This window comes from Xenopus laevis, chromosome 9_10L, assembly GCF_017654675.1.
Source record: "Xenopus laevis strain J_2021 chromosome 9_10L, Xenopus_laevis_v10.1, whole genome shotgun sequence".
Taxonomy (NCBI): Eukaryota; Metazoa; Chordata; class Amphibia; order Anura; family Pipidae; genus Xenopus; species Xenopus laevis.
Genome location: NC_054387.1, coordinates 54694381 through 54721331, shown reverse-complemented (window position 1 = coordinate 54721331; position 26951 = coordinate 54694381). Strand labels below are relative to the sequence as shown.

Genomic DNA, 26951 nt, shown 5'->3' with positions numbered 1-26951 from the left:
GTTTCTGGTATTGTGTTTTTATTTATGATGAAACAGTAATATTATATAGGGGATAGACACCCCTAGAGGTTACATACCCTACACTTCATAAGTCATCTAGCAGGTTAATCAGGTTGGGGGCTAGAAGTGGCTCTCCAAGATGTTTTAAAGTGTCACTGATTTCTTTAGATGACAATTTTGGGGTCATGTAAGTCTTTACATTACACATAAATTGGCTGAACTCACACTGAAGCAGGTGGGGAGTCAGAGACCTAAATACAGTAACTTAGGTGCAACAGATACAGCCCTCACCAACCACTGTTGGGGACCAAAGTCCAACAGCACCCTAGGATGCTGTGAAGGCGTTATAATGCAGAGAGCGAAGTAACATTACAGAACTTGCCTTTAAGGTGGTATTTGGCGCCTTCACATTTAAACTAACCACATTTGCTATATGCCACTTCTAAAAACATAGATAAAACATGAAAAAGAAGCCATACAGTATAAATTGCAATCTCAAGGTTATTCCTGGTTTATTTCCCACAAATAAAAATAACCCTCCCACAAGTAAAACAAAATGTCCAAAAGTTCCGGGTATGTAGGGGACACGTTTAAGTCACAATGAAGATCTAAGTGACGGAAGCTTGGCTATATACACAGCACAATATGAGAAAAGGTTTAATCTCCAAATCTATTTATTAGTGCAGAAACATCAGTAACGGCCACCTTGAGACATTACAGGAGGTCTTATCCCCATGAGAGGCCTAGGGGGCCCACCTTGATACCATGGGGGGTCCTTGTCCATAGGGAGGCATTACACCAGGATGATAGTCGGCCATTCCTTGATGTGGGGCACCATACTGACCTGCAGAGATAAATAATACAATACATTTTCAATATAAAACCTAGAGTCAATATCTAGTGCCAGTAACATTTTTTTAGGGCAAAAACTATAACAGTTGTCTAGTAATCCTCACTCAGTCTATAGAATCAGAGCATATACAGTAAGCATGCAAACCCAAAATGATCCTATATCTGAATAATCAAGTTACAACCGCAGCCCTGAAAGATGCAGAGACCTATGAGAGGCAAGGCACATAAATCCTTCAACTCTCACTCCTCAGTTTATGGTACCTCAGACTCCTCTCTTTTTAAAGGAACAATAACACCAAAAGCTGAAGGTATATCAAAGTAATGTAATGTTGCTCTGCACTGGTAAAAGCTTTGTGTTTGCATCAGAAAGACTACTATAGTTTATATATGACTGAAAGAAGTTAAATGCACAACATACAAGGCACTATATCACTGCCAAAGCTCAAAAATATAAACCACATCCTTTGGTATTTATTAAACAAAATAAATCTGTATTATGCATTATATATTGGTGGGACCACAAAAAATGGTATAACATATGGGAAAACTTAGAATGAGGGTATGTAAAATGGAGGCTTCACTGTATGTATCCAGCTGTTACTAGATCTCTAGAGGGAATAACATTCTACAAACCACTGGCTAGTAATTGTGCTAAAAAAGTTGAAAAGATCAAGTGATGTCCTGGCAAACAAGGAGTTTGCTATTCATGTGCAACACTTCCTACTTTATATATTTATAGAAAAGCTGTTGTTAGGTTTGTGTGGAAACCAAAATATGGGTGCAAGTAATTTGTGTAATATGTTTTCTTCCTTAAGGCCCCCCCCCTGTAAAATTTTCTGCTGACGCCCATGTCCCCAAGGCTTTTGGAGACAGTGGACCAACACTAGCAGTGCTTATAGGCAGTGGATTCCTTTGGATGAAATTTCCACCACCATCACGAACTACCCCTGGCTAAATGAATCTAGTTTCCTTCTTCATGTGCAAACAGGAGCAGGAAGCAAAGGGAATCAGAGTTCTGTAGCTGGGAAGACAACAATCACTTGCCCAGGATGAAGTAGCATGAAAATGCGTGACTTCAGTAGGTGAAGGTATTACCATGCCATTTTTGTACCTTTTTGGATCTGTTGTCCTGGTTACATCTATCATTGCATCCTGATTAGGGCAGTATTCAGACTTATGATAAAGGTTTGAATAGAGATGGGGAAATGTGGTGTACTGAACATTCATTTTATTCACTGGCAGGTGTTGTATCATTAGTGAGTGAGAACTACAATGATAACCTCACCTCAAAAATGGTCTGGTAATGTACCAAATATACACAGGCAACTGCACTGATGTTGGTGCTTATAAGCTCACAGTTGTAACTGCTGGATTCATCTTTAAATTGATGAAGCTGATCCGGACTGGCAATCTGTGGGTTCTGGCAAATGCCAGAAGGGCTGCTGTGAGGTTCCACAGAAAGTCAGAAAGCCTGTGGGGAACTATTTGGGCCTGTACTTAAAATACCAGTCCAGGCCTGTCATGAAAACTCGTTTTCTGTTTCAAGGCAAATTGCAAAAAACTTGCACAAAGCCCCATGTTTCTGCACTTTGTCCTCTTTGTACTGGGACATAGTACTTATGCTGGTTTCGATGGATGGTTCAAAGCAGTCACTAGATGGCAGTGCAGATTTAGAAGTTGCATAACATCACCTACAGTAAGTACCGATGTTCTGTATTCTCTTAAACTGGCCATAGATGTGCAGATTTTATGCCCGACAGGAGGTACATTAACCTTAGGAGTGCTTCTCAGAGTTGTATAATAGCCTTGTGCCTTTATATGATATATATATATATATACACATAACAACACTATCCACCTGGAGTACTCCAAAAATATGTCAAACGCCTGAGTGCAGGTTATATAATATACATCCAAATAGCAAAGAAACCACACTCCAGGTCTTTTAAGGTGAAAAAATCAAATCTTGAAACTCAAATCAGCTTGAGTTAGGACAGTAGCGTCACTGGAGGGGGGCGGGCCCTGGTGCGTGACGCGCAGCCGGGCCCCGCCCCCTCCGTACGGCCGTATTTGGCCGCATTTGGCAGTGGCGTGTGAGCTGCCTGGGGGGGAATAAAGGGGGTGCGGGCCCTGGCCCGCTCGTACCCCCTGCTCCCCCGGTAGTTCCGCCATTGAGTTAGGAGCCGAAATGTCGGAAATAAATATGATTTGATTTTTTTTCACATTAAAAGACCTGGGAGTGCGGTTTCTTTGGTATTTGGGTGTATATATATATATATATATATATAAATATATGTACAAAGGCTTAGGCACACACTGCTTGAACAATTACCTAGGTGCTGTACAGGAAAATTGTATATCCACTCCAAAAAGCTGACGCACACCAGGATTTTTCTTCAAAAAATGCTTAGTTTATTAGATCGACGTTTCGATCCCCAGAGGGATCTTGATAAAGATCCCTCTGGGGATCGAAACGTCGATCTAATAAACTAAGCATTTTTTGAAGAAAAATCCTGGTGTGCGTCAGCTTTTTGGAGTGTATATATATATATATATATATATATATATATATATATATATACCTGTATATATACACAGTTCAGGCTGTGGTGCACTCCAATCCAGCAGAGTTTTACTGCCTGGGTGCTGTCATATATAGTGCAGATAGTCGTGTTCCAAGGAATGACGCACTTCAGGACTTCATAATGAGATCAAGCAAAGTGAAGTTTATTTGACAAACAAACTTCACTTTGCTTGATCTCACTATGAAGTCCTGGAGTGCGTCATTCCTTGGAACACACACACACATATATATGCTAGGAGAACCCATCATTGGCATTAATACGTTAGTGATGAAACATGCCACCGCATGCCTGAGTTGAGTTGTTTGCGTGTAAAGGTGGCCAAGGTCGCCTAAAAAGTGGATCTTAACCTGATATGCCCACTAACAGCCGACCAGTCGCAGAACCGCATCAACTAGCCAATGCGGTCCTGGATTGCGGAAAAAAATCGAACTTCGCGATAAATATCCGCCTAATTTTTGGCCTGATATTGATCTGAAGGACCCGTCGGGAGCCCCCACTCACGGGCAGATAAGCTGCCAAAACGGTCTAAAGGACCGATATCCACAGCTTTAATCTGCCCGTGTGTGGCCACCTTAAGAGGCAAATATAATTACTCTGCAAGATCCTGCCCCCTCTTTCTTGCTGTCTACTGCCTTGATTAATTTTAACACAGGGAATGTGAGATCCTTTAACCAAGATCTGTGGGAAGGGCCTGTGGCAGGTGTCCCACCCATTACCTCAATTTCAGCCAATAATGAGACAGTCAGCTGGTACATGTGTAATAAATTCTTGCTCAGACTGTGCTTGGGTAGGGCAGAAGAACATACGTAATGTAAACAACCCGTCCCCTCCATCCTTCCTGCTCCCGGTCTTCTTTGCACCCAACTGGCCGTGCAGCATCTGGCAACCAAATAGTGACAGTTGCGAGTATCCCTCCAGCATGTTCCCTTCATTAATGTCAGGAGTCAAGGATGGCCCCTGTTGAACTGCAGACACCACTCCTGATCCTTGCCCACATTTTGTATGCCTATGGCCCCCATCTTGGCTCCTATGCTGATTAAGCTGTCTGGGGGCTGAGCTGCTCACATAGAATTGAGAATTAATTGAGAATAGCCACCACCAACATGCAGCTCAATTCTCTACTAACTTTTTGTCTTACTAATACACCAGAGCTATTTGCCTCTACTGATAGGAGGCTGTATAGTAACATAGTAAGTTAGATTGAAAAAAGACACAAGTCCCTCAAGTTCAGCCTTTTATGTCTGTATATAAATTGCCTGCTAGTTATAGGGGACATAGGTGCTGGCCTTGCTTTACTCAGTAGACCAGTCAGTGATGGGGGTGTTGCATTGTGTCTGGAGGTTGCAGAGAGTTGTAACTAAACACAAGCTGGTGGGTGGGCTTCAGGGCATGAGTTATATCTATAAAGTTCAGGGGCAACTGGGCAGTTCTTTATAAGCAGCAGGAGGGTTGTTGCCAGTGTTTGCATGTGTTCAGTGCTCCTGTGAGAAATAGAAGATCCCGGCACAACATAATTAGCCCCATAGCGGTGATAGTGGCAGAATCCGCCCATTGGGTGGGCTGCGGGCAACACAGAACAGAAGCGTAATAAACAGCTGCGGCTCCCTGCCCTTCTCCCCACACCGTGAAATCAATAGCCTTTCCCTGAAGAGAGTTGAGAGTCATTGCATTGCTCGACTCTGGCGGAAAAAGGTTCGTTCCCGGGATCCTCGTCAGAGAACCATGATGTCAGTGCAATTGTCCTGACTGAGGGAAAGTCCTGCAATGTTCCCCCCTCCCTGACAGATCCGCAGGGTGAGGAGCGGCGCAGATGGATATGGAGCCTCTTCGCTTTCCCCCAGTCGCCGCGCATCTCTCCTCAGGAGGAATATGACAACAACAACAACAACAACAAGAGATTTGTGGCTTTCACGCGACTGCCACAAGGAAGGGGGCTTCGGACTGTACCACGTCTGAAACTTTGCCGGGTGAACTTGTGCCATCGCTCCTGAAATCCGCCGGCGACAAACGCTTTCCTGCGCGAGGATGGGGGAGCTGAATGATCCCGGGCACAGCTCATCCCCCGCAGTGCTCAGCGGATCCCAAGCAGATCACATCGAGGTCCTGGAGTCAGTGGATGCGTTGCCAATGGCTGCGGAAGACGTAAATAGGTTTTGTTCCTTCTACCTAAGTGTCTATGTCTATTTATATACTATTTATTTACTAAGTTTCGCTAAACTGTGCTGGAGGAGAGGGCTGCTGCCTTTTAACTCTCAACTGTCAGTTGCAGCCACGGCTATTTCCCCTGCTGTCTTTAGTCTCTACTCGTGCCCTTCTAAATGCAGTAACTCCTTCCCCACTTCCCCGTGCTCAGAAACACTGGCTTCCTTCTCAGTTGGACCAGGCACATATTTACTTCATTAGAAAACGTTACTAGTAGTTACCACAGAGGGTAGGAAGATTCCCTTCCTAAAGCTGGCCATAGATGTTGAGATTTTTAAAAGATCAGATCCTGATCGCGAGACCACGATCTTCTCAGAACGATTGTACGATCGTACGAATTGACCATCAACTAAAAAGACCAATTTGCCAGGAAAACAAAGGGGAGCTGCCTGCTTGGCCCTGCAAACATAGATAGTTTGCACTGGGACTGACAAAGATTTTTTGACCTGGCGTCCTGGCCGATCAATTTCCTGACAGATGTCGGCCGAAAAACCGTAAGATGTACGATCGTTCGAATCCCACTAACCGCACGATAATTTCGAAGGATTGGTCGGGCTTCCCTAAAATCAGTCGTTCGGCAAGAAGAATCGTCGCGTCTATGGTGACCTTTAGATTTATTACTGTACCATTTGAAGCATTACCCCAAAGCATTTTGTGCTAGGAGACCTAGAGCACATTAACTCCCCATCCTACTCTAAAGGCAGCCCTGAAACATTATCCACATACAGTATAACCCACTTCTTCCATAGGATGTATGAACTGAACTGCTCTATCAGTGTCAGACTGGGACTCCAGGGGCCCACCCAAAAACTTTAGACCAGGGGCCCACCCAAAAACCTTAGACCAGGGGCCCACTCTCAGTACTATTATTCTTCCTTTCCTCACCCAACCTCTATTCTCCTAGTATCTTTTCTTTACATACTATAATCCATTATTCTATCTATTTAGCCTCTTTGTTCTCATAGAAATATGGAATGACCGTGAAATAAGCCAAATGTTTAGCAGTATGAGAGCCCACTGACACCTGGGCCCACCGGGACTTTTCCTGGTATCCCGGTGGGCCAGTCCGACACTGTGCTCTATAGACAACGACAACATTTTTGATGTTCTTCTCGGGTGTTGAATTCAGAATTCAGTAGTGTAGGGACTGCTACATAATTATAAGTAAAATATCCCCCAAATACTGTCTGGCTAGTACATTTAGGGTCAGTGTTAGGAAATAGCTGTGAGTGTCAGGGCTGTAGAGGCTGGAAGGTTGAATTATATATTATTACAACATTCCCCTAGTACTGTCCTGATGGTGCATTCAGGCATTGTGCTATGCAATTCTTGAAAATATTAGTTCTGGGGGCTGATAACTTTAATAAATACATACTGTATATACATCATTCCCCCAGAAATGTCTTGCTGGTGCATTCAGCAAGCATTGAGTTAGGAAATTGCTGGCAGTATCACTGATGTAGCATCTGATAGCTTTTTAGGTATGTAAGTAAATACAGCATTCCCCTGGTACTGTGTGTTGGTGTATTCAGGCATTGAGTTAGGAAATTGATGCGAGTATCAGTGTTGTAGGGGCGATGCCTTTATAAACAAATTCCTGTACAGTATATTATTCGCCCGGTACTCTCTGGCTGGTGCATTCAAGGACTGGGTTATGGGATAGCTAGTAGTATCAGTGATGTAAGGTCTGATAGTAGGGATGCACCGAATCCAGGATTCGGTTCGGGATTCGGCCAGGATTTGGCCTTTTTCAGCAGGATTTCGAAATCGGCCGAATCCTTCTGCCAAGCCGAACCGAATCCAAACCCTAATTTTCATATGCAAATTAGGGGCGTTGAGGGAAATCACATGACTTTTTGTCAGAAAACAAGGAAGTAAAACATTTTCCCCTTCATATGCAAATTAGGGTTCGGATTCGGTTCGGTATTCGGCCAAATCTTTCACAAAGGATTCGGGGGTTCAAAATAGTGGATTCAGTGCATCCCTATCTGATAGTATCTGGAGGCTGGAGGATTCTGGCACTGAATGTACATGGAGCTGCACTATACATGCCTGTTCCTATATCACTTTCTCTCCATCCTCAAAAATCCCCCCCCCCCCAAAGCATCATTTTAAAAATACCACCTCCCAGTGTCAAGTGTGTTTGGACTTGGATCAGGGGTTTGGACTTGGATTAGATATGCACAGTGCCACAATTCCTTTCTGTTACCAATGCCCTGATTTATGGCTGAGATTCTAGCTATCTGTATAACAGAGCATTCCAAATTGAGACTCCCCTGTCATTCACATATAGGTTTGTCTAGTAAAAGTCATATGGTTTTGTTTCCTCTATGTCAGTCAAGCTTTCTGATTTCTCTCACTCTTCTAGCTAAACTTGACAGAGGCATCTCAACCAGCAGTGCTGTATATTTCAATTAGGATTTTAACTTGGGGGGTACAGATCTGCCATGTGCGTTGTGAGACATTTGCTTGAACCTGAGTGTATACTTATTGTCCCTGGGAAGTGATCATGAACCTGGAGGTGCATGTATCTTGGTGGGCAGCAGCCAGGATTCATATGTGCCTGTCTTTGTGTCTGTCTTTTGGAACCTTTATCTTTCTCTTTTCTCTATCGTTTGAATGTAAATTACAAGCATTCTGTCCCTTTAAATGAAAATGATACTAAGGTCACTTATGTCAGCAAAGCAAAACCCCGTTAATTATTTATTGGTTTCCTAAGGAAATGCTCAGAATGAAATGCCATGTGCCATTCAGGACAGCCTTAATATATATATTTATATATATCAATATGACTGTCTCCATTTATCTTTTTTCTTTACTTTCCCTGCTTCCAACCAGCACTGGAAATCACTGTTTGATCAGGTATGTACCATGGTCTGGGGGTGTCATGGCATGTAATTATCTTTCTTATGTGCTTAACTGTTTATATCTATATATCTATAAATATATACTGTATATAGCTTCTACTCTTGTGCCTTGTTTCTCCTCTCTGTTGCACTATGTGTATCTGCCCCCAGCCCCAGCTACCTTTTCCACTCCTTTACTTTCCCTTGCTTATGGGTGAGTTGCTGCACATAGTCTTATAGAAATCATTACAGGGAATCCTCAAGTTACATACACCCGACTTACATACAACTTACAAACAGAGGCTATTACAATAATGTACTATGGTTTCCTTGGCCTTTATTAGCAACCACCTGCCCCAATCCCCTCTAGCATGTGTTGTCTACTGCAGAGCACATAAAGGTAAAAATAAAGACATCTGTCTTGTTGCATTTGAGTAAATGTATATGTTTCAACTTACATACAAATTCAATGTAAGAACAAACCTACAGACCCTTTTTTGTACGTAACCTGGGCACTGACTGTATATTGAACTATGCTCCTTATATTCCATTTGGACATTCCGTTTGGCACATGATAACGTGCCTGTTGATTTGGAATGTTTGGGATGAGTCTTTGTATCTGAAGACTCTCTGTGGATCCTGACTGGCCTTCTGTTGGGACACCCAGACCTGTACCTGAATATGTTGTGTGTGATATGGATTATTGGGAGACTGTACTGTTGGGTGCATGCCCATTTCTGGAGCTGGATTTTCTTTCAGCCCTCACCAGTACAAATCTCTGGAAGTGCTAATGTGCTGCTTAGATGGACACTTTGGGCTTGCGTGTGGCCCCGTAGAGCTCTTCTTGCCAGCATCATACTTGTTTGCTAAATAATGAACACCGTTAAGGGCCTTTGTAATGTGACACTGCTTCCCGCACCACTCCCAATACAATGGCACAGACTGTTGTCTCCATGTGGAACAAGATAAAGGGTTTTTCTGAATCATTAGCATTCCAGCCATTGTCAAAAATGAGTCGCCAGGGCAATAGCATTTCAGGAATAGCAACCAGCAGGCAGAATGGTGTAAAATCCAGAAGTGTTGTCTCCCAGTGCCCTGGAACAATGCAAGGCAAGTCCTGGCATTCCTACAGCACCCATGCCCTCTCATATATCTCCCAGGGATCCACCCAGCACATAATGTGGTCACATACTCCACTGTTGTAAAATAATCTAGCTACTGTTTTCTTCCCTATTCAATGGCATTCAGATCTTTCCATACAGGGAAATACCCTACCTTACCCTATTACGCCCCCCCCCCCCGTGCCTGGAGGTTTTTTACTGTCTATTACATGATCTCCATCATAGAGTGCCAACTGGCATGCAGAAAGGGACACTGGCCCTTTGCACCCCCCGTGCCTTCAAGTAGCCACCCTTCTGAAACATGTCCCACTTGGCCGAGGGGCTTGGGATCAGATGAAGGGATGCACTGAATAGTTTTTCCAGTCAATTAAAGAGCAGCTGGGTAGATAATTTGCAGAGCCAGGGCTTCTGTCAGTTAAATAAGGGAATCCTTTTGGTCTCCATACAGTCCCTGCCAGCTGTGATTAAGGGCACAGCTTTTCCCTTTATAGAGACCACACAGCAGCCTGGGAAGGAAATCTCTGATTGGGGTCTGCACACATGTGCCTCAGCCTGCCAGGTAGACGGGAACAGTGGAATGTGGAATGAATAACCCCCAGGGGGTTATTCATACCAGTAGATATTTCTCTTGTGCGTCTAAAGAAGCACTGATATTTAATGTAGTCCTGGGTCCAGCTCACAGTGAGCTGAGGGAAGTGATTCAGGGCATGGTGTATCCTCATTGCAGCTCCGAGTAATAATCACAATTCAAGTTTATGTGCTTTGGGGCTGTGCCAGAGGTACAAACGGTCAGCGGTGCTATAAAGTGCACAGAGGCATTACAATGCCAGACGCTGGGAGGGAGCATGTGCCTCAGTGAGACGTGGGTCTGCAGTGTGAGATGTATGGGTATAGATTGGGCACTGCATTTCTTTTAAACAAACACCATTTTCGCTGTGTGCTTTCATTTGTGCAGAACCCGCTGGTTGTAGCACCTACAAAGCTATTGACAGCAATGCTATGTTAACCCCCCAAGATTTTGCAAAGAATAGCCGCTCTATAGAGGTGACATTGACAGTGAAAAAGGCTAAGAAGTTATGTAGAACAGTGGTTTTCAATCTTTTGGGGGATCAAGCCTCCTTCTTTATTCAGTCTATGACTTAGCTGACTGATCCATTGTGTTTTAGACATAAATACATGGCCACGATATTATAGTTCTAGAACATAAACCTACAAATTCTACGTATGGTGACTTTCACACTGGGCACCCCAAGCATGGATTTGAGCCCCCGCAGGCCGGCAGCAGCTTCAAAGAGTGTGCTTAATTTTGTAACCACTTATGGTATGTGCTGTTATGAACAAGTAAGAGAAACATGTAGTGCTAGGGCTCCAGTATAACCCTCCAGATCTTAGCCTAGGGGTTCCCAGCAGAGGATCAGTTCAGGTAACTACTGGGGAGTAGTGTTGTGCCATGGTGCTTGTGCTGGGCCAGGCTGCAGCAGACTGTGGGAGTCAGATCCGGAGATGTCGTCATTTTGTCATTTCACATCTCGGGCTTTTTATAGATCAAACAGGCTTGCAGAGGTGTCTGAGCAGCTGGCAATGTTCTGTGCATCTTCCATAGTGCACAGAGGGATTGTGTTGGCATTTTTACCATACCCTGGTCCTTTGTGGGTAGATATAGCACCAGGAACAGGGGTACAATCCTTGTACCATAATGTGTGTATATTGATGAGAAGAAAAATTATTAATGGGGGCTAATAGTCTCACATGAAACCACTCTAAAGCTTCTGCCAGAGATAATTTTTAGCCACAAGGTCACTAGCAAAGCACACAGGCTACAAGGTCACTAGCCAAGAGTGCAAGGGTTCTGCTGGTTCTGTGAGTGCAGGATATGATGGAAAATGGTAAAGGACTGGGGGTAACTGGCACCCCTATGAGTTGCCACAGAGCCCCTTCCCTATAAATGCTGCTCTCTTTCCATATCGAACCATAGGTTTTGGGTAGGGATGCACAGAATGCAGAATTTTGTTTGGTATTCAGCTTTTTTTCAGCAGGATTGTCTGGTGAACCAAATCCAAATATTTGATTTTTCATCACACAAAGAATGAAGTAAAAAAAACAATTCTCTTTCAACCTTCCTTGTTCTGATTTGTATCATGGTTTTGGTATTCAGCTGAATCTTTCACAAAGGATTCAGGGTTTGGCCTAATCCGAAACTAGTTGTTTGGTTACTCCTGAGCCAGTCATTCATAACTTGCAATTGGGTTGGTGCAGTTAGAGTAATGATAGCAAAGGTTTGATTGGTGATCATAGATAAACAGTTTGCATAACCATAACATATCGGCTGTATCTTAGTGCTAACCTAATAATAAGCCATGGCCTGGCCTAAGTGGCTGCCTTCATTATTTGAGTGCTTATTGAGGGTGTAGCAAATGCTTTTTGGGTGCCCCCGAGCACATTATGAAGGTTGATGGTTACAGAACCAGTGATCTGTGGTCTCCGTAATTGAACCAAAGACTGGTTCATCTGTCCCTAGCAACTCAATAACCCAGTGCCCCTCACTATTTGTGCAGAAACATCTCCTGGTTCAACAGCTTTCCAATGGGGTATGTGTGCTCAGCCTCAGGCAACCGGGACTTACATACATTTCCAACCTATAGAAGGGCAATGTGATCTTCATCAGATGGATTACAGGTGTGTAAAATACTCCCAAGAGAGATGCAACCAATGGGCTTGCCCACATCCTGCCTTACTTCAGCCAGCAGATGGGGCTATGTAGTAGTTCTGTTTGCTTTACTCAGTGGGTCAGTTCTTTAAAGGCAGTTTATTGAACAGTCTTAACATTCCTTCTCTGTATATTTGTATTTATACCTATGGTAATCAGTACAGAATGAGGATATAACTTATTGTTCGGGGGCAGAGTTCAGCAACTGTACAGTTTATAAGGAGTATGGGGGGAGATTACCCATGGGACAGCAGTGGGAATGCTGGATGAAAAAAAGTAGATGCATATTGCAGCTTTTGCGTAGCCTAATCTCTTTGCTTTGGACAGAGAAGGGCATTTAAATGAATAGAAGAATGGATTTGCCCCTGTGCTGTTCACACCTGCTTCCCCTTGCCATGAGTATAATATGCCTGGGTAGAACGGGCATGCTGCCCTGTATTTGTTGGGGGATTTCTCAGAGAAAGGCTCTTTGTGTTGAGATTAAAGATCTTGTCGCTCGCTTGTTTCCACCTCCTTTGCATAAAGGGATTATTGAGTTTTACTGGGGGGGGGGGGTTAAGTGTCTGTGCCATCTGGGTGCATCTCATTCAGGGCACTTTACCCTGGTCTGCCGGCTGCTTGGGGCATTGAGGGGTCATCACATGCACCAACACAATGGTCCTTTGTTTGTCTGTGTAATTTATGGGGTTTGGCGCAGGGGTCCAGAAAAAAGGCCAGAGTACTGGGAGAGGGGGAGGCTGCAATTGGAATATGGGGCATTTGTGCATTTATATAGTGACTTTATTAATTATATAGCGCCACCCCTGCAGCTCTGCATAGACTAAGTTGTACAAGCAGTTGTACCTCTATATGGAGACTGTAGTTATAATATCATAAATATAGCGCCACCGTCTCCTGCAGTTCTATAGTACATCAGTGAGGCAGCATCAGACCAGTTACAATAATTATAATAAATTGGCTGTACACATCCCACATCATGATTCAGGTAATGGTGCACTCCAGGACAATTTGCATTTTATATAGTGTTGGGTATTGACTTTTCCTGCAGTGACAAGGGACCATGAAGGCTGTTATTGTATCTCCCCATGCTTCTGGTACATTGGGCAGTTTTACACTTTACTGTTCCTCTGGTTCAGCAGATGTAGAGATTGCTATCCACTCCCAGTAAGAAACCTACTAATGAGGGGCAAAAAATGCTCCTGTGTCAGTGCCCATTAGCATGGGGGGCTTTGTATTCCCCCAGCAGGATGTCTTACAGGGGAATGGGGTCATCTTTAATAGGAAGCCGTAACCTACCCCACATGCTCACACATTCTGCCTGGGGTTAGGGAATTCTCATACTCCAGATTACTTTCTTTCTTCTAGGGCTGAAGCAGAACTAGCAGGTTAGTGCTCTCTGCACCATGGCTGCCAATGCCAGGTGACAGATAGATAGTTACAGTATGAGTGTAGCATGGTATGTTTATCGTGGGTGGGACAGAGTACATGTAGAGAAAGCTGCCAGCAGCAAACTCAGGTTTGGATCTTTATGATCCCACCCAGTGTTTCTGGTTTGTCAGCATTGTAGTATGGAACACTATGCAGGTTTGTACTGGGGAGTGTAGCTGGCACTGTCTGTGCTTAGAGTTCAGTGTAGAGACACTGTCAGTGAAAACAAATCCTTCACATGTGCAAGTAAACAGTATGAAGTACTTTCTGGCAAAAACAGCCATTCTGGTTTGCTTTATGCCAGAGGTTTTACACTCAGAATCACTCATTTACAGCTACAGCACTGCTAGTTAGGTATGCCTGCTCTGATTTAGCTAGCTAGATATAAAAAACAAAACAAAAAACAATTGACAACGAACTAATATTCTGTCTGCATGCGTGAAAAGGGAATATAAAAGGGGGTCATTATTTACTAGCACTATCCTCTTAACGTTGGCACAGCAGTAAAGGGCACATATGATGATTTTCACACTTGTCTCTGCCCTTTCCCTAGTTTGATGCCAAGAACACTGGCTATATCAGCACCCAGCAGTTCTGGACCTTGTTGCACAAACACGGCTCAGATCTGGACCCACACAAGCTGGACGTCCTGCTCGCTCTGGCAGACAGTAAGGCTGATGGGATGATTGGCTACCAGGATTTTATCAATCTGGTGAGAAAATGCTGTCCTGCTTCTTTTGCTAATGTGCTTGATGGTCAGGGCCTACTGATAAATGGGCTCACACCCCAATTAATAATGTTTGCACCAAGTATTGTATTTTATCAGGCCAGTAACATAGCAGCCAAATCACAGCCCTGTTTTATTCTGTCTTTACCATTGGGGTGGCCATAATTGTGCTGCTTTGCTATGCAGCCCACCTTTGCATGTGCCAAACAGAGAACATGGTAGCCATTGTAAGGGATGTGCCCAGTAGTGCCTTGGTTGCTCGTGGGAGTCATGCAAGCCTCCCATCTATTTGTGTCTGTAAGTGCCTCTGCCCCCACTGTTCATGGGACTGGAAAGGACGGAGAAAGAGATAAAGATAATTTCCCTGAGAATGCAGCCTTCACAGCTGAGAAGAACAGCAATTACAATGACATTATTCCTTCTGTCTCCCCATCAGCCAAGCGTCTGCCACAGGCACTGAAGCTCTTTATCAAACAGAATGTGCGCACAATATAGCCCTGGCATGTGCAACGCTGTAGTCATTATTGTTTGCCTCTGCCAAAATGTCCTGCGGCACCCAGCAAAACCCATATGCTAGCAGCAGTGCCAATAAAACCTACTGATCAAGAACTATTGCTGAACTCTAAACATGGTATCTGACATAGGTCCACTTACAAAGGGGCAATCCATTCAGGGGCCCCATGGCAGAGGGGTGATGCAATTTTATGAAGAGGGCAGAGATTGTGGGGAAGTAGGCAGGGTTAGAGAGGATCATGGGCATATATGCAATAATGGGGTGTGCCTAACTGAATCCATGCATCAACAGGGATATTATTTTTTATTGGGGCTCTATTTTACTTGTTGGCTCTTAGCAGTATAGGTATGTGGGAGGAGTAGGGATTTCACCTTGCCGTGCTGTTGTCAGTTCTCTGTACAGATTTGTGGCCTTACTAGGCTGAGGACTGGTCTGTGTTAGGCATGGGTGAGAAGATGGTGTCTCCCCATTCATAAGTGTAGCCTGTGAGTGAATTAGGATTCCTCACTGGTATAAGAATGTCAGGTGGTTTCCGCTATAGCTGTATAACACAGTGGGGTCATCTTTGTCTCTCTTTGGAAGAGGATGGATGGGCTGAGAGTTTGGGGTAGGGTAGGCACTAGTCTAGAGGGGGGTAAGGTTCACTTTTATCCTTCTTCGATATTATTGTTTTTGGCTATATAAGTATAATTTTTTACAGGCAGAGACAGTAATATATCTACCAAGTGGCAATCCTAGGTGGGGTAGGGCCTAATAGAATAGCAGTGACCCATAACCAGTAGCTTGTGAGCAACATGTTGCTCTCGAACTCCTTGGATGTTGCTCCCGGTGACCTCAAAAGAAGTGCTTGTTTTTGAATTTTTGGCTTGGAGACAAGTTTTGGCTGCATAAAAACCAGATGCACTGCCAAATATAGCCTACATGTAGGTTGAAAATCCACATAGGGGCTACTAAATGACTAATCACAGCCCTTATTTGGCACCCCAGGAACATTTTTTATGCTAGTGTTGCTCCCCAACTCCTTTTACTTCTGAATGTTGCTCATGGGTTCAAAAGGTTGGGGATCCCTGGAATACAGGGAAGAAGGACCCTGAGGGTAAATTAGTGGAAGGCTAGCTGCTACATGTCACATGAACAAGATGAGTCAGTGCTCTTCTATTAGAATCAGCTTTGTTCTGAGCTTCACCTATGAACTAATTAGAACAGATGGCAGCAGTGCACTTACCCTTCTTTTAGGGTTGTGCAGACCCCCTGTCTAATTTCACTTGCATAAACCAGGGGTGAGTAGTGGGACTGACACAGTGGCTCCTATTAAAGCTGTCTGTTAGTGTGGAGTATATGCGTGTACCACTTACCAAACAGAGCCATCACTTCTATGTACAAAAATGTGATGCTTTCATTTCTATTCTGTACTCTGCCAGCTGAGCATGGCACAGGAATCTCGCCCACTCTTTCCTTGTTATTGAGTGCAAAATAACAGCTCCAGCAGCTCGGCTTTATTAAATGAAAATGGCTTTTATCACTAATCACCTTGTAGGTATCAGTAATGAGCCGATTACATATATACTGAACATAATTATATGTGCAAGAACGGTCTTCTGTTAGAGCCATACTCCTTACAGAATAGTGACCATCCCTGCTCTCTTCCTCAACTCACCCCAGGCCTCCTGCTCTATTAATAGCTATAAGGTTGGAAAAGGCTGAAAAATCAGACAGAATGTGGCAGAAATGTTCTGTAAGAATTCTACATTCAGAGGGAGCAGATATTTAAATGAACTGTATAAACGTTCCAGGTTGGACAAAGCTGTTAATGGAACCAATACAGTACAATCCTGTCACTGGCTGTCTGGGCATGCTGGGAGATGTAGTTTATGGGCTGTAGCTTGGATGTGCCTATTGCTGGCATTTACACTGTATAATCTAAACAATTCAGTCATGTTGCATAGTTGCTGGCTGCTCTAACTTGTTATTAAATAAGTAAATATGAATACAACAGCCCCTGTTCTATTTAAAGAGCCAGTTTGTAGGTCTTTTGACAAAATACCAGTTTGGCAGACACAGAGCAGTTCCGGTACTAAGATCCATAATTGAATATACTCCTCTGTTTGTCTTTCAGATGAGCAACAAGCGATCCAACAGTTTTCGGCGTGCCATTCTCCAGGGGAACCGTAGGTTGTGCAATAAGGGCCTTCTGGAGGAGTCAGGTCTGAGTGTTGCCCAGCGCCTCATCCGCCACATGGCCTACGAAACGCTACCCCGCGAGATTGATCGCAAGTGGTTTTACGATAACTACACAGGATGCCCCCCACCCTGGTTTATCATCACTGTGACAATAGTGGAGGCAAGTCCATAGAAACTGCTGCTTTGCATCTGTTAACCAAATGAAAGGGGTTATTCCCCTTTTGAGTTAACTTTTATTATGATGTAGAGAGTGGCATTCTGAGACAATTTACAATTGGGTTGCATTTTTTATTATTTGTGTTTTTTTAGCCTCTTAGTCAACAGCTCTCCAGTTTGCAATTTTAGCAATCTGGTTGCAAATTTCCCTAGCAACCATGCATTGATTTCAATAAAAAATGGAATATGAATATGGGAGGGCCTGAATAGAAAGACATGTAATTAAAAGTAGCAAAAGCGATAAATATGTGTAGCCTTACAGAGCATTTATTTTCCATTCGAAAGCTGGCAAGAGTCAGAAAAAGGCAAATAATTAAAAAAACTATAGAAAATAAATAATGCATTGAAAAATTGATTAGACGTGGCCATTCTTACTTTAAGGTGATCCACCCCTTTAAATGTAGGGATCAGGGCATGGTTTGATACCCTGCACCTCCCAAATATTTCTATAATACACAAGAGTCATGAGTGACCTGTACAATATATCTTTAAAAATTGTGCCTAGTGATGTCACTTCTGCATATGACTCATTTACACTTGTGTATTGCAAAAAATAATGTAGCCCATGATGTAAAATGTGAGGATATTTGAAGTCATACGTTCCTTGTATAAAATTATTTGACCCTCAAGGTCTAATATCCTTATAATTGACAGTAGGGAGGTAAATTATGCCTTAAAATGATCCTCAAAGTTCCCTGTATAACTCAGCCTGCAGCCTTGTGCCTTTATATGGTCACAGAACCCCTCAACGACTTCTAATTTCCTTATAATTTACAGTAGGGCGTAGATTATACTTAAAGTCCTAAAAAAATTAAACATTTTAGAATGTTTAATCAAATAATACTATAAGGTGGTAGCATATTTTTAGTGTAAATATGTTATGTTAAATATGTTATATGTTTTAATATGTTATTCTGTCCCAGGTTGCTTTCTTTGTCTACTATGGGCTGGTCCTGGACAGATTTGTTCTGCAAGCCACCCATCCCGGGTACCTGAAGAGCAACCCATTAGTATACCACCCACAACTTCGTGTTCAAGCCTGGCGATATCTCAGCTACATGTTTATGCATGCTGGGTGAGTATCATTGGTGTCCCTGCAGCACAGTTAAACTGGCCAGAGAATATGCCACTATATGTAGAAATGGTTTCTTTATTAGTATTTGTGTATTAATCCTAGTAGATCAGAAATAAATGATCCAGTAAGTTTTTGTCCAGTTTCTACAACCTGACACCTGCGCACAAAAAAGCAACATTTTTTGTGAAATAACTTTATTTTAGCAGTGGGATGCGTAAGAGAAATTAATTTAGGAATTAGGACTGTTCCTAGAATTAGGGGGGGATTTAGGGGGTGTACCAATTGTCCAGCGTGTGTGGCCTTTATAAGCACGTTGTATTTAGCATATTCTGAGGCTCTGCAGCAGTTGCATTTCTCTAAGGGACACTATCTTTTTCTACATGGAAAGAATAGACAGTATAAAGACAAGACCCCCCTTCTCCAGTAATGATAATGAGATTTATTGCTGGCTAGATTTAGGAGCCAATAGCAGGTGGTGCCACACACATTAGGCTGAGACTCTCTCCCGTCTGTGGCATTGGGGCTTCCTGCTGGGAAAACACAAAGGCAGATGGGGGTAGAATTGTGGACTGTATGAAAGGTAGTGCTGGGCTGAGCACCATTTGCAATTCACTTGCTGCAGCAAGAATTTAGCTGTGGGAAATGATGCTGTGTTGGAAAAAACAAATAAATAAATATATATATATACATACTGATACTGCAGCTGGAAAAGCTCTGGGAAGGAAGGTCTCCCAAGGTCACCTAAAGTGGATTCTTCACCATCAGCACTTTCCAAGATTGTTCAGCCTGCTCCCCTATGGAATTTGGGTTGGTTATGGGTCTGGTAGCTGGAGGGCTAAAGGCAAATCTCTAAGGGGCTCTGCCATGCACTATATTATGCAGTTCCCTGTTTTGTCCTTTGTCCATAAGTTTACATCAGGAAGGGAGATATACAGTAGCAAGAGAGAAATGTAATATACTTTGCTGCGTAAATGTGCTTATATGAAATTAATGGGGCTTGGGACAAAGAGACAGAACTGATGGAGAATCAGATGTGTGAAAGGAAGCAGCAAAGGTATAAACAAGATACAGAAAGAAAGGGTTGGTGGAATAGGGTAATCAGCAAGGGAAAACTAGCTGATTATAGTGGGCGGAGTACAGCTAAATTTTAAGATATTAAGAAAGAAAATGGCAGTATGGCATGTTCAGAATGGGTTAACTGGAGAGGAAAGCAGGTACAGTCAGCTAGGGATTAGGCTACATGAGGATCTGAGCAATTGAATACAGGACATTTTGCTACCCACTTAAATAACGGATTGATAAAACACAGGAATGTTGAACTATAAGGTAGACAAATACAAAGTAGAGCAATAGGATGAAGCTTGGGGCAGAGTAGATGAAGCACACAGTAGAGGAAGATCATTAGGAGGCTTGAGGCAGAGTAAAAGAAAGGCAACAAAGGATGCGCATTAAGAGGCTTAGGGTAGAATAGATAATAGAGAAGTTAGAGTAGATGTATAACAGTAGAGTATTTAGGAGAATTCAGTAGAGAATATAAATGACAAACTACAGCAATAGTCTAAGGAGGCTTGGGGTAGTGTAGATAAAGGACAGAGTAAAGACGATCATTAGATCATTAGGAAGATTAGAGAGAGAAGATGTAGGACAGTGGAGGTAGAGCATGAGAAGAATCTGGGCAGTGTAGAAGACAGCAGAGGAAGAGCATAAGGAAGCTTAAAGTAGAGTAGATTTAGGACAGAATAGAGGAGGATCATTAGGAGAATTGGGGTATATCAGAAAATCATCTTGCAATTAAAAGAACAGTAACATCAAAAAATTAAAGTGTTTTAAAGTAATACGAATATAATCCAGCAAATAGCAGATAAGCTCTGTAGAACATAATGGTGTTATCTGTTATCCACTATTTAACCTGTACCATACAGCCTTTTTTTCCGACATTGCTACACAGCAGCTCGTTTCTATGAACTATAGTAGTGTTTCTGACGCAAACAGATCAGTTTTACAAGTGCAGTACGTGATATTTTCATTTATTTAACACACTTAGATTTTTTGGTGTTACTGTTCCTTTAAGCTTTAGCAAGGAACATGGCAGAAATGTATCCATGGGCAGCCCAGTAAAACATGGCTCTGTATATCTGTATTGTATGTGTTACAATTAAGTGTTGCACTGGGAGCTACAGCCATAGGGAAATGGTACATCCTAGGCCCAGAACTAGCAGAATTGCTAGTAACATTGTACAGTATAATTGACCTGTACTAAAGGGACTCTGGTTTGCAGCTGTGCTTGGGCATGTGTGTGTGTGTGTGTGTGTGTGTGTGCTCATGTGTGGTGGTTAGAAAAGTGGAGAATGTTACTAAACAGGTTCTGACCACATGATCATCAGAATAGAATAAGTAAGTGCAATGGTGTGTGCCTCCCCCTATATATTTGTCTTTGTAAATGTTTTCCCTCTGTAACTTTGCTTTCTCTTTAGGATTGAACATTTGGGGGTGAATGTGGCCCTGCAATTGCTGGTTGGGGTGCCACTAGAGATGGTGCATGGTGCTCTGCGGATCAGTTTTGTGTACATTGCAGGCATACTGGCAGGTAAAGCTTTGCTCTCCAGCTCTATAAAAAGGGATGAGGGATGGCAGTTAAAGGGCATGTAAAGTCTAAAATAGAATAAGGCTAGAAATGCTGTATTTTGTATACTAAATATAAACATGAACTTACTGCACCACAGGCCTAATCAAACAAATAATTTATGCTTTCAAAGTTGGCTACAGGGGGTCACCATCTTGTGACTTTGTTAAAAATCTTTGCAAGACTAAAGGTGGCCATACACGGGCAGATAAAGCTGCCGATATCGGTCGTTTGGACCGATTTGACAGCTTATCTGCCCGTGTATGGGGGCTTCCGACGGGTCATCTCGATCGATATCTGGCCACGATATCGATCGGGAAGGTTGGATTTTTACCCGACCGACCCGTCGAAGCCGCTTGGCGCATCGTAATTCGACGGCCGAACGCTCGAATTACCCCCGATATAGCCACGCAGTTTAGTGGCATATCGGGGAAAGATCCGCTCATTTGGCGATGTCGCCAAACGAGCGGATCTTTGAGTCTATGGCCACCTTAAGACTGTGCACATGCTCAGTGTGGGCTGCTTAGGGATCGTCATAAACAAAGCTGCTTAGAGTTCTGCATGGCTGGGAAGTAATGCAGGGGCTCCCCCAGCTGTTCATACGTATGATTGTTTCCCTGCTCAGCAGTTAGGGACCATCTGACAATTCCTATCCACAGCAGTAAATGAAGGGAGAATTTCACTGCATACAGTCAGGTTTCTTATAAAAACGGTACACATTTTTTAATTAAAGTATATTGGAGATAGGTTTCTTTTTCATTAAAGAAAGTAAAAATGGGATTTTATTTTTTTGCCTTTACATGCCCTTTAAGCAGCACTTCTAAACAGTTTAGAATGGTCTTACCTCTTCCCAGGGTACAACAGATGGCCCTTTCGCTGCTCAGCCTATTCATTGCATTTTGTCCTGGGAATCATACACCATGTGAGCATCAGAGTTCCCTGGGACTTACCCCCCTCCCACTGAGCAATTGGGGGGAATGTGGAGCTGAGAGGTTAGCATATCCACCAACAGCCAGCATCTTATCTCTGGAGAAACACAGGTATCTTTGAATAGGCAGAGACATAACCAGTGGCAGGTGATCAATATCTAATTAAAAGAAAGATTGTGCTGTGGGATGGTTATATAGTTCCATGCCAAGTGAGACAGCAGGGAGAGCACTGGGGAGGGGGGGGGGGTTGTAGAAACCCCCATATTCTCTAATGGTTTGGCAGAGCCACTAGCTCAGAACAGCATATTGGTGCCTTACTCTTGATCGTATTTGTTTGATGTTACCACCAAAGTGCTGCTGGTGGGAGGCATGAGGGGAGGTGTCAGACAAGCTACAGGCTGTGCAGGGTGCCTATGAGTTTCAAGTAGTAGCCACTAAGGCTCCCCATCTATTCATTCAGGAAAGCACAGGCTGTAGACTTTAAGGACCTATTTGGCCCCAGGGCCTGTGTTTTCCCATACTTGAACATTACTATAATATAATAGTACCACACTAACCGCAATCCGATGTGCAACCCTTGACTATACACACACATATCCGATTCCAAAAAGTAAAATTATATCATACTCAGCCTGTATACCTGACACTAGAAAATGTATATTATTTGAGACAAATCAGCCAAGTCCCCAAACCACTGACTGGCAAATGGCAACTAAGGTCTTAAATCTACTCAATTGAGACTACTCCCACCCACCCCCAATTTCTAGAATATTTTGGGAAGGTTGACTTTGATGGACTGTTATGTGGCCAACTTATTGAATTCCTATATTATGGACAAAGTCTAACTGAAAACCCTCTGTCTTTCCAAGGGTCGCTGGCTGTGTCAGTTGCAGATATGAGTGCCCCTGTGGTGGGAGCTTCTGGTGGAGTGTATGCCCTTGTTTCTGCTCATTTGGCTAATATTGTCATGGTAAGATCTCATGTGAATACAGGGGTGATCAGTTGGTAACACAGAACCTTCACTCACAAACACATGGTTACAAAAACAGAGGGATTGAACACGGCAGCAACACTGGTCAATCAGTCAGTAACACAAGAGTTTGTCAATAACACAGGGGTATCAGTCAGTAACACAGGGATGTCAGAAACAAGGTATAGGGGCCCCCTGAGGCCCTAATTCATATAGAATTCCAATAAATATTGGTAAAACAGGTCAATGTCTAGACATTTTGAGAGCCTGAAAAATAATCCAGTCCAGTAATATCTAGTTACGACACTGGCTATCAGTCAGTAACATGGGGGTGTCATTAAGTTAGAAACACAAAGGGGTAATGCAAGGCAGCAACACAGGAATTGGTCATTAGCAGAGAGCATTAATCATTAATACTGGGGTATTAGTAACATGGAGATGCGGTCAGTAGCATGGAGGGCTCAGGCAAGGCAGCAACAGAGGGCTCATAGTCAGTAACAAAGGGAGATTGGTTAGCAATACAGTAAAATGGGGGGATTTTTGTTATTTCTTACAATTTTCCCTTTTCCCTCTTTCAGAACTGGTCAGGGATGAAGTGTCAGTTCAAGCTGCTGCGTACCGCCTTTGCACTGATCTGTAGTAAGTAATGAGCCACAGCTGTGACTTGTGTTAGTGACAGCATTGTTTTCCATTGAGCTAACCAATGCCAGTTGCTTAATACGTCAGCATGTGTGCGATACTGCTGGTAGTGTTACTGATAACGTTGTACAGATATTGTTAGAGTTTGCATGTTAATGGCATCTGGACAGTACGATTGAGTTTTGTATAATGTAGGACAGGAATCCACTACTTACTTGAATGGAATATTATTATTAAAATGGATTTATATAGCGCCAACATATTGCGTAGCACTGTAAAGTAAATGTACAAAAACTGTACAACTAAATCACATGAATTATATACATAGAACATATGGAGTTACATACATCACAATCAATACAGGTACAAAAGGGTTAGGAAGGCCCTATGCATAGGCATACAGTCTAAAGGGAAGGGAGTAATACACAAGGTGTGGGAGTGGGCAAGATCGAATTAAGTGGGTGAGAAATGTGGTACTGTATGTGGTGTTGCATTTGGTAGTTAAGCAGAGTGAGGGTAGGCTTCTCGAAAGAAGTGTGTTTTAAGAGATTTCTTGAAAGCAGAAAGGTTGGGAGAAAGTCGGACAGACCATGGGAGAGAGTTCCAGAGGAGGGGTGCAGCCCTTGCAAAGTCTTGAATGCGAGTATGTGAGGAGGTAATGAGAGGTAAGAGTTGAGTAGCAGATCAGTAGAGGAGTGTAGTAAGCGGTTGGGTGAGTATATAGAGATGAGTTCAGAGATGTAGGGTGGGGCAGAGTTATGAAGTTCTTTGAAAGTCAGTGTCATTCATTTGAATTTGATTCTGAAAGGTAATGGAAGCCAGTGCAGGGATTGACAGAATGGCGAGGCAGAGGAAGAGCGGTTGCTGAGGTGTATGAGCCTCGCAGCAGTGTTCATTATGGACTGGAGAGGTGACAGTCTCTGGAGGGGAAGGCCAATTAAAAGAGAGTTACAGTAGCCTAGACGTGATATGATGAGAGAGTGAATAAGAATTTTGGCAGCATCTTGGGTGATAAATGATCATATTTTGGATATGTTCCTTAGGTGGAAGTGACATGATTTAATAAGTGACTGGATATGAGGAGTGAATGACAGGGCAGAATCTAGGATAGCCCAAGGCACCGATAGTTACTATATATACAAAAATATTTCCATGTTATGTGCTAAAGGAGATATATTGCGTGAAAAACAAGAATGTGCCAGTGCATTACATTCTTAGAAGGAAAATACTAAAAAAAAATGTGTTTTCTGGCTCATTTCTTGAAAATTTCTTAAAAAATCCTACTAGTCCCTCCCATCTATTCCACTTCCGACTACCTCCTTTCCCAGGATAAGCAGGGGAGCCATCGGCTCTTAGCAAACTGCACTGTAGTATAGGAACCAGTCAGCAGCAAGGCTGACCTGATAGAGGACTGAAGCCTGGCTTTTCTTGTGTTAGTGCAGAGCAGCCCAAAACCTGCGGGACATGTGCGTCGGGCCGGCTGCCACATCAAATCTTCGGATCATGGGCGAGTTAGAGTTGAGTGGTTCCTTCTGCTCTCCCCGCCCACGACCTAACACTGTCGGCTTCTGGCTCCTCCATTTATCCCACCATACCCCCACTCTGCTTTTGTTCTAGGGAACCTTCCTATTCTGTGAGCCCTGCTGTTTATTAAAATGCATGGGCTAAAACAAATAGGTTTTATCCCAACCAAACTTGGGTAGCTAACTTTGTATTCTGTATGCAGTACATGTAAAATACTAGTCTTAAAAAACAAAAACCCAGCTCTGAAGCATAAAAAAAGGTCCCCTGGCATTCGTTGTTCTGAAGGTATAACAAAGTATTGATATGTTCCCATTTAATTAAAAGCCCAAGGTAAGAATATCATGCATGTTCCCTGCCCTCATTCTGCTTTATCCTTACAGTGAGCTTTGAATTTGGTCGGGCCGTCTGGTTGAGGTTCTACCCGTCTTCATACCCCCCATGCCCTCACCCCAGTTTTGTGGCTCACCTTGGGGGAGTGCTGGTTGGCATCACATTGGGGGTTGTTATCCTTAGGAACTATGAGCAAAGACTTCAGGACCAGTCTCTCTGGTGGATTTTTCTTGCCATCTACATTTTCTTTGTGACGTTTGCCATCTTGTGGAACATTTTTGCTTTCAGTCTCCTTGGCGTGAGGCTGCCCACTGCTCCAAGGAAGCCTCCGTGGATTTGAGTGGCTACCCCACTGTATTCACAAGCATTCAGGTGGAAGTATGGATAATATTGTGCAAATCAGCCACCTCTCCTGATTCAGTGCACATTGAATATTTTTGTACAGACTCTGGGACTGGAGTGACATGTCATTGGTTCCAGCCCCAGCAAGCAGATGTATGGCTCCAATTTTCAGTTTCTAGGAAGGAGTTACATTTCATTGGTTCCAGCAGACACAAGTATATACACCTGCAGACACCTCATGCAATAGGAGGAGTTACATTTCATTGGTTCCACTCCTAGCCTTGTTTCCTACTGGGAGTCCATAGGAAACAGGGCTAGGGCAATGCATGGGTTTTAACACCAGTAATAAATATATCTGCCCAGTAAGTAAGGTCAAGGTGTTTTTACCCATGTCCCACTTCCTTCCTCTGCCCATTTAATGCATACACTGTGTGTGCAATGGTACCACAACCACCCCTACCCATCCACACAGCCTATATCTCATGCTAAGTGACATTCCATTTGCTGGGAACACTCAGTGAGCCAACCATAATCCCATAAATCCCTCTGCATTGCTCTGCTTGAAGGATGGTACTTGCCACTGGCTCAGACTTCATGGTGGGAGAACTACAGACACAGCACTGGAGCTTATACCATTAAGTTGTGTCTCTGAGCTGGCATTATGCAAGTCAAAATATCGCTATATTCTTACAGTGTGGGGATACCCGCCCACAGGGCAGCACTAGAAATTACACACACTGTAACACTCCCTGGCATAAACCCATGCCTCGCTGCTGGGGTTACCCACACAGTACAATGGTGGAACTTTCACCATATCACTGCACAATTTGATGCCACAGAGGATGTGCCATTGATATTTTTGTACTGCTCTATATAGTAGACATATTTTGTTTACTGGCAATAATTACATGATGCTCATTAAATCTATTTTGCCAATGCTAGCCGGCAGGTCACTTATTCCACACATTGCAAACAGAGCAACAAAACTGAGACCAGGGATGTGAAACAAGTTGTGTGGCTGGGTCTGAGTTCCATTCCTGCTCAGTTGGGGAAGGCTACAGGGGTAAATACACTGGTATCACTTAACACAAAGCAGCGCACACATAACACAAATGAAAGTGCCCAGAGCATAAATCAAAT

General features: G+C 43.3%; 1 protein-coding gene and 1 long non-coding RNA gene across 10 annotated transcripts; one reads left to right on the top strand and one right to left on the bottom strand.

The window, feature by feature from the left end:
• Positions 1–230: 230 nt before the first annotated feature.
• Positions 231–4288, bottom strand: LOC121398291. The gene is made up of 2 exons (XR_005964224.1): positions 4154–4288; positions 231–844 (listed from the first exon to the last, which is right to left on the bottom strand). It is a non-coding gene; the product is annotated as an uncharacterized LOC121398291 (long non-coding RNA).
• On the top strand, positions 4247–26752 carry LOC108701217 (rhomboid-related protein 3). Of its 9 annotated transcripts, none has more exons than XM_018235548.2 (9): positions 4247–5579; positions 8478–8501; positions 14295–14453; positions 17099–17323; positions 18303–18454; positions 20929–21041; positions 22876–22976; positions 23555–23615; positions 25520–26752. In XM_018235548.2, exons 1-9 carry the CDS (start codon positions 5463–5465, stop codon positions 25807–25809), a joined length of 1242 nt encoding a protein of 413 aa, XP_018091037.1. In that variant the 5' UTR covers positions 4247–5462; the 3' UTR covers positions 25810–26752. The 9 variants fall into 9 exon arrangements, with proteins under 9 accessions (XP_018091037.1, XP_018091038.1, XP_018091039.1 ...); XM_041577331.1 differs by having other exon boundaries at positions 5452–5587; XM_018235549.2 differs by lacking the exon at positions 8478–8501.
• Positions 26753–26951: the final 199 nt, after the last annotated feature.